At 46.3% G+C, this 14,206-nt stretch overlaps 1 protein-coding gene across 11 annotated transcripts in view; it reads left to right on the top strand.

Annotated features, from left to right (window-relative positions):
* kif1aa (kinesin family member 1Aa) overlaps window positions 1-14,206 on the top strand; it is a 162,060-nt gene that overhangs the window by 40,318 nt on the left and 107,536 nt on the right. For all 11 annotated transcript variants that reach the window (XM_082957087.1, XM_082957089.1, XM_082957091.1 and 8 more), the window contains exons 3-7: window positions 4,162-4,235; window positions 4,557-4,739; window positions 5,127-5,195; window positions 8,243-8,421; window positions 11,841-11,952. In XM_082957087.1, the coding sequence (XP_082813213.1) occupies window positions 4,162-4,235; window positions 4,557-4,739; window positions 5,127-5,195; window positions 8,243-8,421; window positions 11,841-11,952 (617 nt within the window). The remainder of the gene's footprint in view (window positions 1-4,161; window positions 4,236-4,556; window positions 4,740-5,126; window positions 5,196-8,242; window positions 8,422-11,840; window positions 11,953-14,206) is intronic.

Consider the following 14,206-nt stretch of genomic DNA (forward strand, 5'->3'; position numbering starts at 1 on the left):
ACACTGCCCTACCCTGTGCTTTGACCTCTTTCTCCCCTCTCTCTCCAGATGAAATCTCGCGTCTTGTGACGGCCGGCCGCCCAACAACCTGCCCACTTGACCCTATCCCTTCCTCTCTTCTCCAGACCATTTCCGGAGACCTTCTCCCCTTCCTCACCTCGCTCATCAACTCATCCTTGACCGCTGGCTATGTCCCTTCCGTCTTCAAGAGAGCGAGAGTTGCACCCCTTCTGAAAAAACCTACACTCGATCCCTCCGATGTCAACAACTACAGACCAGTATCCCTTCTTTCTTTTCTCTCCAAAACTCTTGAACGTGCCGTCCTTGGCCAGCTCTCCTGCTATCTCTCTCAGAATGACCTTCTTGATCCTAATCAGTCAGGTTTCAAGACTGGGCATTCAACTGAGACTGCTCTTCTCTGTGTCACGGAGGCTCTCCGCACTGCTAAAGCTAACTCTCTCTCCTCTGCTCTCATCCTTCTAGACCTATCTGCTGCCTTTGATACTGTGAACCATCAGATCCTCCTCTCCACCCTCTCCGAGTTGGGCATCTCCGGCGCGGCCCACGCTTGGATTGCGTCCTACCTGACAGGTCGCTCCTACCAGGTGGCGTGGCGAGAATCTGTCTCCGCACCATGCGCTCTCACCACTGGTGTCCCCCAGGGCTCTGTTCTAGGCCCTCTCCTATTCTCGCTATACACCAAGTCACTTGGCTCTGTCATATCCTCACATGGTCTCTCCTATCATTGCTATGCAGACGACACACAATTAATCTTCTCCTTTCCCCCTTCTGATAACCAGGCGGCGAATCGCATCTCTGCATGTCTGTCAGACATATCAGTGTGGATGACTGATCACCAGCTCAAGCTGAACCTCGGCAAGACGGAGCTGCTCTTCCTCCCGGGGAAGGACTGCCCCTTCCATGATCTCGCCATCACGGTTGACAACTCCCTTGTGTCCTCCTCCCAGAGTGCTAAGAACCTTGGCGTGATCCTGGACAACACCCTGTCGTTCTCCACTAACATCAAGGCGGTGACCCGATCCTGTAGGTTCATGCGCTACAACATTCGCAGAGTACGACCCTGCCTCACACAGGAAGCGGCGCAGGTCCTAATCCAGGCACTTGTCATCTCCCGTCTGGATTACTGCAACTCGCTGTTGGCTGGGCTCCCTGCCTGTGCCATTAAACCCCTACAACTCATCCAGAACGCCGCAGCCCGTCTGGTGTTCAACCTTCCCAAGTTCTCTCACGTCACCCCGCTCCTCCGCTCTCTCCACTGGCTTCCAGTTGAAGCTCGCATCCGCTACAAGACCATGGTGATTGCCTACGGAGCTGTGAAGGGAACGGCACCTCCATACCTTCAGGCTCTGATCAGGCCCTACACCCAAACAAGGGCACTGCGTTCATCCACCACTGGCCTGCTGGCCCCCCTACCTCTGAGGAAGCACAGTTCCCGCTCAGCCCAGTCAAAACTGTTTGCTGCTCTGGCACCCCAATGGTGGAACAAGCTCCCTCACGACGCCAGGACAGCGGAGTCAATCACCACCTTCCGGAGACACCTGAAACCCCACCTCTTTAAGGAATACCTAGGATAGGATAAAGTAATCCTTCTAACCCCCCCCCCCCCTTAAAAGATTTAGATGCACTATTGTAAAGTGGTTGTTCCACTGGATATCATAAGGTGAATGCACCATTTTGTAAGTCGCTCTGGATAAGAGCGTCTGCTAAATGACTTAAATGTAAATGTAATGTCCTCACAGTGACCGTACGTACATACCCCAACCAGAAACCATGGATTACAGGCAACATCTGCACTGAGCTAAAGGCTAGAGCTGTTGCTTTCAAGGAGCGGAACTAAAACCCGGAAGCTTATAAGAAATCTCGCTATGCCCTCAGACGAACCATCAAATAGGCAAAGCGTCATTACAGGACTAAGATCGAATCGAACTACACGATCAACGATCGACGGATGTGGCAGGGCTTGCAAACCATTACAGTTACAGAGAGAGGGTGGGGGGGGGAGAGAGAGGGTGGGGGAGTTGGGGAGAGAGAGGGTGGGGGGTTGGGGAGAGAGAGGTGGGGGGGTTGGGGAGAGAGAGGTGAATGATTCAAACAATCAAAGTCACCATGACGTCACATTAGAGGAGATTGAATTTAAAGGAAATTATATGATGAGAGAGAGAAAATCTATTGAACCTGCTGTCAAGGTTTTTTATCACATCATCCTCATAATGTAAATTGAAGCGTCTTTTTGTTCATGAAGATGTTCCATTAAGCATTTGACCTATAATGGAGGTCTACTGAGAGCTGTTGTGAAGGCTTTGGTATATACGTAGTATGTAGGTGTTCTCTCAGCTGTGAACCATACTTAATAAAACAAACTGGCTGGTTATCGTCATCATTTCATCCATTGTGTTGTGCTGACTCGTGTTGAGCTGACTCGTGTTGACCTGACTCGTGTTGAGCTGACTCGTGTTGACCTGACTTGTGTTGAGCTGACTCGTGTTGAGCTGACTCGTGTTGACCTGACTCGTGTTGAGCTGACTCGTGTTGACCTGACTCGTGTTGAGCTGACTCGTGTTGACCTGACTCGTGTTGACCTGACTCGTGTTGAGCTGACTCGTGTTGACCTGACTCATGTCAAGGTCTCAAGGTCTATTCTCCACAACAAGGTCTATTCTCCACAACAAGGTCAACCACCAGGCTACCCGCCGCCCCACACTAGGACTTAGAATGGAGCAATATACTGGAGCATGTGTACTAAGTACAGGGCTAATGTGAATATTCTAACAGGTTTTTTGTTTCTCCCCTATGAACCTAATTCGCTGTCCGTATGTATTGGAATGGGCAGTGTTCTGACAGTGTCCATTCAGTCTAATACACAGACAGGCCTGTTCTGACAGTGTCCATTCATTCAGTAGTAGCCCAGAGCTCCAGAAAATAACAGAAGCTAACAGAAGCTAACGGTCTGTCTGACTGTACTCTTTAATTGTCCGGAAGGGAACAGTCTGTCTGTAATTGTCTAGAAGGGAACAGTCTGTCTGTAATTGTCCAGAAGGGAACAGTCTGTCTGTAATTGTCCAGAAGGGAACAGTCTGTCTGTAAGTGCTTATGGGAGCAGTGAGCCAGAGACTAAGCACTTTTCCCTCCCTCCCTCCCTCCCTCCCTCCCTCCCTCCCTCCCTCCCTCCCTCCCTCCCTCGAAGCTGTAGTCAATGAACAGCATTCTCACATAGGTGTTCCTTTTTTCCTGTTGGGAAAGGGCAGTGTGGAGTGTGATTGAGATTGCGTCATCTGTGGATCTGTTGGTGCGGTATGCGAATTGGAGCTGGTCTAGGGTTTCTGGGATGATGATGTTGATGTGAGCCATGACCAGCCTTTCAAAGCACTTCATGGCTACAGACATGAGTGCAACAGTGCGGTAATAATTTAGACAGGTTACCTTTGCTTCCTTGGGCACAGGGACTATGGTGGTCTGCTTGAAACATTTAGGTATTACAGACTGGGTCAGGGAGAGGTTGAAAATGTCAGTGAAGACACTTGCCAGTTGGTCCGTGCATGCTTTGAATACACGTCCTGGTAATCCGTCTGGCCCCGCGGCTTTGTGAATGTTAACCTGTTTAAAGGTCTTGCTCACATCCGCTACGGAGAGCGTGATCACACAGTCGTCCGGAACAGCTGGTGCTCTCATGCATGCTTCAGTTTTGCTTGCCTCGAAGCGAGCATAAAAGGCATTTAGCTCGACTGGTAGGCTCGTGCCACTGGGCAACTCGGGGCTGGGTTTGATTTGAAGTCGATAATAGTTTGCATGCCCTGCCTTCTCCTCCACCCTCCCTCCCTCCCTCCCTCGAAGGGAGGGAGGGAAGGAAGGAGGGTGGAGGAGAAGGATTAAGGTCTATTCTCCACAACAAGGTCTGTTCTCCACAACAAGGTCCTAGTTGGTAATGTAACTCTTTGTCCCTCCCTCCCTCCCTCTCCTCCTCAATAGTAGTGTACTATGTAGGGAATAGGGTGCCATTTGGTACGCAGACATTAACTCGGACGATCGGTGACCCAGCGACCAGATCTAGTTTCACACAGCAGGTCGAATCTCTCACCCTGGTCACCCTCCTCCTGACTCTCCCCTCCCCCCAACCCCCTCTCTCTCCATTGTGTCTTTCAGCCATCCTCAACCCCAAGCAGCCCAAAGAGAACAAGAGCTTCAACTTTGATTACTCGTACTGGTCACATACCTCGGTAAGTACCTGTACCTCTGACTGACTATCTACTATCTGTGTACTGTATGATACCATACCACCCAGGGAGGAGCACAACACATGCTGCTTTTGATTAGAGACTCTGATTAGTGTGGACAGGCACAACAGTCTAGTTGTGCTTTTAGTCTGGTTCATTTTCAAATCAACCTTGTAGCTTGGTTTGTCCTGGTTGACCTTAAAAAAGAAACTCCAGCACACTGGTATTCTAGAACACTCCACAAATAATTCAATTAATCTTTTCACCAACATGTTGGTGAATTTCAATGGTTATCTGACTCACCATGTTTTTGTCTTTCCACAGCCCAAGGACATCAACTTTGCTGGCCAGCAGCAGGTGTACAAGGACATTGGTGAGGAGATGCTGCTCCATGCCTTCGAGGGATACAACGTCTGTATATTTGCTTATGGCCAGACCGGATCTGGGAAGTCCTACACAATGATGGGCAAGCCAGACTTGAAGGACCAGGAAGGCATCATCCCTCTGGTATACCGGATATACTGTTACCTCCACACCAGGGTTGCAAAATTCCAGTAAAATCCCTGTTTTTCCTGATTGGAAGATTCCAGAATCAGGGTGGAATAAGCAGGAAATCCTTGAATCCTCCAAACAGAATAGCTGGAAATCCAGGCAATTTTCAGAAAGTTAACGGAATTTTGCATCCCTACTCCAAACCAATCGCACACCTAGCTCTCCATACCTCAACATAATGTTACACCAATCCCAACTAGGGTGGTGGAAATGAGTGCAACACATTGGATAATTGTTCATTCAATGTGTCAATGTGTTTGTATCTGTCCCTGTACAGATAAACCATATATAAATTGATAATAAATGTTCACTGCTAACCCTTTACTTTCTTTCTCCCCCTAGATGTGTGAAGACCTCTTCACCAAGTTCAATGACAGTAATAACGACAATAGCAAGTCCTACTCTGTGGAGGTACGTACAGTTATAATACAAGGCCTCTCAGCGTTTTACAGGCTCCTAACCAACTATGCTATTTTGTTTGTTTTTTTCGCATTGTTCGTAACTTATTTTGTACATAATGTTACTGCTACTGTCTCTTATGGCCGAACAGAGATTCTGGACATCAGAACAGCGATTACTCATCTTGAACTGGATGAAGATGTTTTCTTTAATGAGTCCGATGCGAAGAATATACTGCTTTCTCAAGACCAGGCCCAAATCCCCATCATTTGCGTGAAGAAGAGACAGAGCAAAAGGTTGAGGAGTGCGGGTTGCCTTTTAAGAATTTGTCAGCGAGTAGGTAAACCACCACTACCATCCGTACTATTGGCCAACGTAAAATCATTGGAAAATAAACTGGATGATCTACGATTTAAGACTATCCTACCAACAGGACATTAAAAACTGTAATATCTTATGTTTCACCGAGTTGTGGCTGAACGACGACACGGATAATATAGAGCTGGCTGGCTTCTCCGTGCATCGGCAGGACAGAGCAGCTACGTCTGGTAAGACGAGGGGCAGGGATGTGTGTCTATTTGTCAATAACAGCTGATGCGTGATGTCTAATATTAAAGAAGTCTCGAGTTATTGCTTGCCTGAGGTAGAGTAACTCATGATAAGCTGTAGACAACACTATTTACCAAGTGAGTTCTCATCTATATTATTCATAGCAGTCTATTTACCACCACAAAACGATGCTGGCACTAAGACTACACTCAATGAGCTGTATAAGGCCATAAGCAAACAGGAAAATGCTCATCCAGAAGCGACGCTCCTAGTGGCCGGGGACTTTAATAAAGGAAAACTTAAATCCGTTTTACATCATTTCTACTAGCATGTCACATGTGCAACCAGAGGAAGAAAAACTCTAGACCACCTTTACTCCACACACAGACTCTTACAAAGCTCTCCCTCACCCTCCATTTGGAAAATATGTCCATAATTCTATCCTCCTGATTCCTGCTTACATGCAAAAACTAAAGCAGGAAGTACCAGTTACTCTCTCAATACGGAAGTGGTCAGATGAAGCAGATGCTAAACTACAGGACTGTTTTGCTAGCACAAACTGGAATATGTTCCGGGATTCATCCAATGGCATTGAGGAGTACAACACATCAGTCACCGGCTTCATCAATAAGTGCATCGATGTCATTGTTCCCACAGTGACCGTACATACATATCCCAACCAGAAGCCATGGATTACATGCAACATCCACACTGAGCTAACAGCTAGAGCTGCCACTTTCAAGGACACTAATCCGGACGTGTATAAGAAATCCCACTATGCCCTCTGACGAACCATCAAACAGGCAAAGCGTCAGTACAGGACTAAGATTGAATCTTACTACACCGGCTCTGACGCTCGTTGGATAAGGCAGGGCATGCAAACTATTATCGACTTCAAATCAAACCCAGCCCCGAGTTGCCCAGTGGCACGAGCCTACCAGTCAAGCTAAATGCCTTTTATGCTCGCTTCGAGGCAAGCAAAACTGAAGCATGCATGAGAGCACCAGCTGTTCCGGACGACTGTGTGATCACGCTCTCCGTAGCCAATGTGAGCAAGACCTTTAAATAGGTTAACATTCACAAAGCCGCGGGGCCAGACGGATTACCAGGACGTGTATTCAAAGCATGCACGGACCAACTGGCAAGTGTCTTCACTGACATTTTCAACCTCTCCCTGACCCAGTCTGTAATACCTAAATGTTTCAAGCAGACCACCATAGTCCCTGTGCCCAAGGAAGCAAAGGTAACCTGTCTAAATTATTACCACACTGTAGCACTCATGTCTGTAGCCATGAAGTGCTTTGAAAGGCTGGTCATGGCTCACATCAACATCATCATCCCAGAAACCCTAGACCAGCTCCAATTCGCATACCGCACCAACAGATCCACAGATGACGCAATCTCAATCACACTCCACACTGCCCTTTCCCAACAGGAAAAAAGGAACACCTATGTGAGAATGCTGTTCATTGACTACAGCTCAGTGTTCAACACCAAAGTGCCCACGAAGCTCATCAATAAGCTAAGGACCCTGGGACTAAATACCTCCCTCTGAAACTGGATCCTGGACATTCTGACGGGCCGCCCAAAGGTGGTAAGGGTAGGCAACACTGGGGACCCCTCAGGGGTGCGTGCTTAGTCCCCTCCTGTACTCCCTGTTCACCCAAGACTGTCCGGCTAAGCACGACTACAACACCATCATTAAGTTTGATGATGACACAACAGTGGTAGGCATGATCACCGACAACGATGAGACAGCCTATTGGGAGGAAGTCAAAGACCTGGCAGTGTGGTGCCAGGACATCAACCTCTCCCTCAATGTTGGCAAGACAAAGGAGCTGATCGTGTACTACAGGAAATGAAGGGTTGAACAGGCCCCCATTAACATCGACGGGGCTGTAGTGGAGCGGGTCGAGAGTTTCAAGTTCCTTGGAGTCCACATCACCAACGAACTATCATGGTCCAAACACACCAAGACAGTCGTGAAGAGGGCATGACAACACCTTTTCCCCCTCAGGAGACTGAAAAGATTTGGCATGGGTCCCCAGATCCTCAAAAAGTTCTACAGCTTCACCAAGCGGTACCGGGACGCCAAGTCCAAGTTCCAAAAAGGCTCCTTAACAGCTACAACCCCCAAGCCATAAGACTGCTGAACAATGAATCAAAAGGCCACCTGGACTAATTACTTTGTAAATATTTTCTTAACTCCATTTCTTGAACTTTATTGTTGTTTAAGGGCTTGTAAGTAAGCATTTCTGGATGCACTTCTTTTCACTAGGGCTCTTTCTCAATTAATCTTATCTTCATTCCTTAATCCTCTCTCCTTACTTCCTCAAAAACACATTGGAGGGGTAGAACCAAGGTCCCTTCCTTGCATTTTGAGGATAGGAGGAGACGAGGAACTGAAGAAAGACTAGAAAGACCTAGTTGGTAATGTAACTCTTTGCCCCCCCCTCCCTCCTCCCTCCCTCCCTCCCATCCTCCCTCCCTCCTCCCTCCCTCCTCCTCAGGTGAGCTACATGGAGATCTACTGTGAGCGTGTGCGTGACCTCCTGAACCCGAAGAACAAGGGGAACCTGCGTGTGAGGGAACACCCCCTGATGGGGCCGTACGTAGAGGACCTGTCCAAGCTGGCTGTCACCTCCTACAACGACATCCAGGACCTCATGGACTCTGGAAACAAGGCCAGGTGAGGGGACAGATTTATGGATGGGTGGGTGGTTGGGTGGATGAATGGATGGATGGGTAGGTGGGTGGGTATTTGGGTGGGGGAATGGATAAGTGGATGGCTGAATGGGTAGGTGGAAGGATGAGTGAATGGATGGGTGAGTGAAATGGTGGAACAAGCTTCCCCCTAACATCAGGACAGCCGAGTCCCTGCCTATCTTCCCGAAAACATCTGAAAACCTACCTCTTCAAAAAGTATCTTGATTAATCCTCACACTTGTCTTTTCTTACAAGCACTGACTTTGCTGTTAGTTGATTTATTGAGGAAAAGTTTGACTTACTATGATTGTGCTGTGTGGTTGTCTCACATAGGTACCTTATGATGAACGCACTAAGTCAGTCTGGACAAGAGTGTCTGCGAAATGACTGTCAATGTAATACTGTGCTGAGTTCTGAGTTCAACTGCATACGGGGTGATGGGGTTTCTCAGTAGTTCAAATGGGGTCAATGTTATATATTCTGACTCTTTTCCAAAATCCCCATTAGCAATGGCGCTTAGAAGGAAGCAATATGTTGAGCATGCATCTAAATGGATTGACAGTATAGAGAAGGTTTGGGCCACAGGAGGCTGGTGGCTACTTAATTGGGGAGGATGGGCTTGTGGTAATGGCTGGAGCGGAATAAGTGGAATGGTATCAAACATATGGTTTCCATATGTTCGATGCCATTCCATTTGCTCCATTCCAGCCATTATTATGAGCCGTCTGCTTGGGTTTTCTGTCCTAAATGACATCCTCTTCCTTATATAGTGTGTTACCTTCGACCAGAGCCCTACCAGGGCGGGGGTGGGGGGCAATTTGGGACACAAGCCTTGGTGCGACGCAGCTGCTATACGGCGGCACCATGTTGGCCGAGAATAAATAGATGAATTAAGCACACGGTGCTCTGTCCATAAGGGAATTTACTGCCTGACAAGACTTGAACTGGCAGACCAGAAAAGATTTACATGGAGTTAATTAACCAACACATCAGACCCCAGATAGCCACGGAGGTAGCCACGGAGATAGCCACGGAGGTAGCCACGGAGATAGCCATGGAACTAGGACACTCCAACAGACAAACAGGACAAACATTCATTTGAATGATCATAGGTACAAAACAACGATGAATTATTGAAGTTCCAGACTTGTTGGGTGGGTGAGCACTTGTCCATGTTGCAACATATTGGAACCGTGTTAGTCCTGTCGATGATAAATTACTAATTAATTAATCAATGAATTAATTGATTTCTCTATACCTGGCAGTTCCGTAACCTTGAAATCTCCGTTAACTTACTAACATGTACCATCCCGATTTGTAGCTGTACACACCTCAGTGGAGATACAGTTCATGTACCATCCTGATTTGTAGCTGTACACACCATCAGTGGAGATACAGTACATGTACCATCCCGATTTGTAGCTGTACACACCTCAGTGGAGATACAGTTCATGTACCATCCTGATTTGTAGCTGTACACACCTCAGTGGAGATACAGTTCATGTACCATCCCGATTTGTAGCTGTACACACCTCAGTGGAGATACAGTTCATGTACCATCCTGATTTGTAGCTGTACACACCTCAGTGGAGATACAGTACATGTACCATCCCGATTTGTAGCTGTACACACCTCAGTGGAGATACAGTTCATGTACCATCCTGATTTGTAGCTGTACACACCTCAGTGGAGATACAGTTCATGTACCATCCTGATTTGTAGCTGTACACACCTCAGTGGAGATACATCAGTGCTGCTTAGCTCAGTCAGACAGCTCTGTGCTCTGTCTATCCATCCACCCCTCCACTGTGCTCTGTCTATTCATCCACCCCTCCACTGTGCTCTGTCCATTCATCCACCCCTTCACTGTGCTCTGTCTATCCATCCACCCCTCCACTGTGCTCTGTCTATCCATCCACCCCTCCACTGTGCTCTGTCTATTCATCCACCCCTCCACTGTGCTCTGTCCATTCATCCACCCCTTCACTGTGCTCTGTCTATCCATCCACCCCTCCACTGTGCTCTGTCTATCCATCCACCCCTCTGTGGTGTCAGTATCGAACAGTGTTCTTCCACTTTGTTGTTCTGTCAATACAACAGGAGGAAAAATGGTCGTATTGACAAATGACTTCATTCTCTCTACTGCAACACTCGGAGCTGTGTTCTAATGACTCCATTCTCTCTACTGCAACACTCTGGGCTGTGTTCTAATGACTCCATTCTCTCTACTGCAACACTCTGGGCTGTGTTCTATTCTTCCTCAGTTTACTACTCCCTGCTCCTTGGGCAGAGATTTGTCTTCTCTACAAATTAGCACATTGTCTCTTGTCTCATTAGCTCGAAACTAACAATCGCAATTAGACGGTAGCAGAGCCAGCCGTTGACGAACCGGCTTAAACCACCTCAAATTTTATGTAATGCCCCATCAGGCAGCTGAAAATTAATGTTTTGGTTGCTAGAAAGCATTTGGGGAAATTTGTTTTAGTGGATCTGTTCTTTGGCTTATCTTGTTGCAATGAATTCCTGCCCCTCGTATAAAACGATTCACCGTGGAGGTTTCTGTGTTTCATTATTAGGATGGATCATAGACTGATCTCAGATGACTCAGCCGTTGTTATGGGGTTGTTGTTCTTCTTCTGTCTCAATGCGTCTGGTGTTGCATCATACAGGATGTTCTGTGTGGTGTTACATCATACAGGATGTTCTGTGGTGTTGCGTAATACAGGATGTTCTGTGGTGTTGCGTAATACAGGATGTTCTGTGGTGTTACATCATACAGGATGTTCTGTGGTGTTGCATCATACAGGATGTTCTGTGGTGTTGCGTCATACAGGATGTTCTGTGGTGTTGCGTCATACAGGATGTTCTGTGGTGTTGCATCATACAGGATGTTCTGTGGTGTTGCGTCATACAGGATGTTCTGTGGTGTTACATCATACAGGATGTTCTGTGGTGTTGCATCATACAGGATGTTCTGTGGTGTTGCGTCATACAGGATGTTCTGTGGTGTTGCGTCATACAGGATGTTCTGTGGTGTTGCGTCATACAGGCTGTTCTGTGGTGTTGCATCATACAGGATGTTCTGTGGTGTTACGTCATACAGGATGTTCTGTGCTGTTGCGTCATACAGGATGTTCTGTGTGGTGTTACGTCATACAGGATGTTCTGTGGTGTTACATCATACAGGATGTTCTGTGGTGTTACATCATACAGGATGTTCTGTACCTGTTGTTGAAGTGACACAGGGTCAGGGTCATTGTCATGGGTCATGTTCAGTGGGGCACAAAGGACAAATTACCATTTCTTATTGGACAAGTCCAGGAAAGGTAAATCCTGTTTCTGTCAGTTTTCTTCAATTTGGTGCCAAGTGAACATGACCCAACATTCTCTTCTTCTCTGCAGGACGGTGGCGGCCACCAACATGAACGAGACGAGCAGTCGCTCCCACGCTGTGTTCAACATCATCTTCACTCAGAAACGACACGATGCGGAGACTGATAACACCTCTGAGAAGGTAGGGGGGGGGGGCGCTATTTCGACCAGAAAGATCTCACTTCATATTATACAGTACACTGTAGTACAGTGAAGTGCAACCAGGTTTGAATCTCCTTGCTTCCTCTCTCCTCACATTCCTCTTAAAGTCCATGTAGCAGATTTTGGACCGTAACAGATATGTATGTAGTTGTTGCTTTATAAATAAGCAATAAAGCCCGAGGGGAAGTGGTATATGGCCAATATACCACGGCTAAGGGCTGTTCTTATGCACGATGCAACACGGAGTACCTGGATACAGCCCTTAGCTGTGGTATATTGGCCATATACCACAAACCCCCGAGGTGGCTTATTGCTATTATAAACTGGTTACCAACGTCATTAGACCAGTAAAAATACATGTTTTGTCATACCGGTGGTATACGGTCTGATATACAGTACCATTCAGGGCTCGATCCACCCAGTTTATAATAACTAATATACGTGGGTTTTATGACTCACACGTTGGGCGAACATATTGGCTGTAGTAGCCTACTGTACATGGTTTACATGGCTGTGAGGATTTTTCTACAATATGACAACAACATATAGAATGTTTATAGAATAAACATTGAATTTAATCTATTACCTGTGGAAATACGTATTTGAGTGAACATTAGCTAGAATGTTTCGGTTTTAGTTTGAGGCTATCAGTCCAGTTGGCTAGGTTTAGGATATTTGTAGCCCCACTGTAGCTCAGTTGGTAGAGCATGGCGCTTGCAACACCAGGGTTGTGGGTTCGATTCCCACTATGGGCCAGTATTTAAAATGTAATAAAATGTATGCACTCTACTGTAAGTCGCTCTGGATAAGAGCGTCTGCTAAATGACTAAAATGTCATATTTACTAGTCCATACCAGTGACAAACTTAGCTACGGTACCAGTCAAAGGTTTTGACACACCTACTCATTCAAGGGTTTTTCATTATTTTTACTATTTTCTACATTGTAGAATAATAGTGAAGACATCAAAACTATGAAATAACACATATGGAATCATCATGTAGTAACTGGAAAAAGTGTTAAACAGATCAAAATATATTTTATATTTGAGATTCTTCAATGTTGCCACCCTTTGCCTTGATGACAACTTTGCACACTCTTGGCATTCTCTCAACCAGCTTCACCTGGAATTATTTTCCAACAGTCTTGAAAGAGTTCCCACATATGCTGAGCACTTGTTGGCTGCTTTTCCTTCACTCTGCAGTCCAACTCATCCCAAACCATCTCAATTGGTTTCATCCTGATGCAGCAATCCATCACTCTCCTTCTTGGTCAAAATACCACTTACACAGCCTGGAGGTGTGTTAGGTCATTGCCCTCCCGTAGCCACAGAACGGCCGATTTACCCAAACGCGCAACCCCACACAAACACCTTGAAAACTTGCTCTATACAGAAACAGTGACCTCCGTCATGGCTAAAACAATTATTTCCCATAAGCTTGTACTCTCTATAGTGTGACAGCATCAGCATTTAGCTACCAACAGCTGGCAGACGTTTACATTTGGTTAGTATTATATCAGTGTTATTTAGATGGAAGACGTGAGATAAATGCTCTATAGCTAGATAACGTTAGCAGGAAGGTAGAAAGCTAGTTCATTCACTTACTCCGTTTCACTTCCATTCTCACGGTCTCTGCTGGTGCTGCTGGCTGTTTGAGATACTTTTACAAGCCACATTGATGGTAGGGACAGCAGCCACTCTGGGAAGACAACTTCTTGCTGAAGCTCTCTTTCCATTGTTGATAACCGTGGACGTTCTCAGGGATGGAATGATTGACGAGTAGACACCTTATTCTCACGAACGTATCCCACTTTTTACTACGTTTAAAAAAATATATATACATTCATCGTGTGACGGCGACCTTAGGGGTCTTGTAGGATTTTTTTCACCCGAAAGTTAGAGTTGATTTGGAGAAAATAACAAACCCAACTTAGAATAATATTATAATAATTGATTTAGATCAAGTGCTTTAAGTTACTATTATATGGGTTTCTGGCATTGAGGGAAAATAAGGTGCGACGCTGCCTTTAAAACATTAGAGGGATGTGAGGAGAGAGGACGAGAGAAACAGAGAAACAGTATTCTGAGATTCATCCAAAGCTCTCTGTAAAAACTGCTTGAACTCTGTGATTTCAAGGACATAAAAAAAAATGAATTCATTGCTGTTTTTTTTAAATCAGTGCTTGCGTCCGTAGCTCCATCATTTTCAGATTGGTTTAAATTGCACCATCCTC

This window comes from Salmo salar, chromosome 10, assembly GCF_965601325.2.
Source record: "Salmo salar chromosome 10, fSalSal1, whole genome shotgun sequence".
Lineage (NCBI taxonomy): Eukaryota > Metazoa > Chordata > Actinopteri > Salmoniformes > Salmonidae > Salmo > Salmo salar.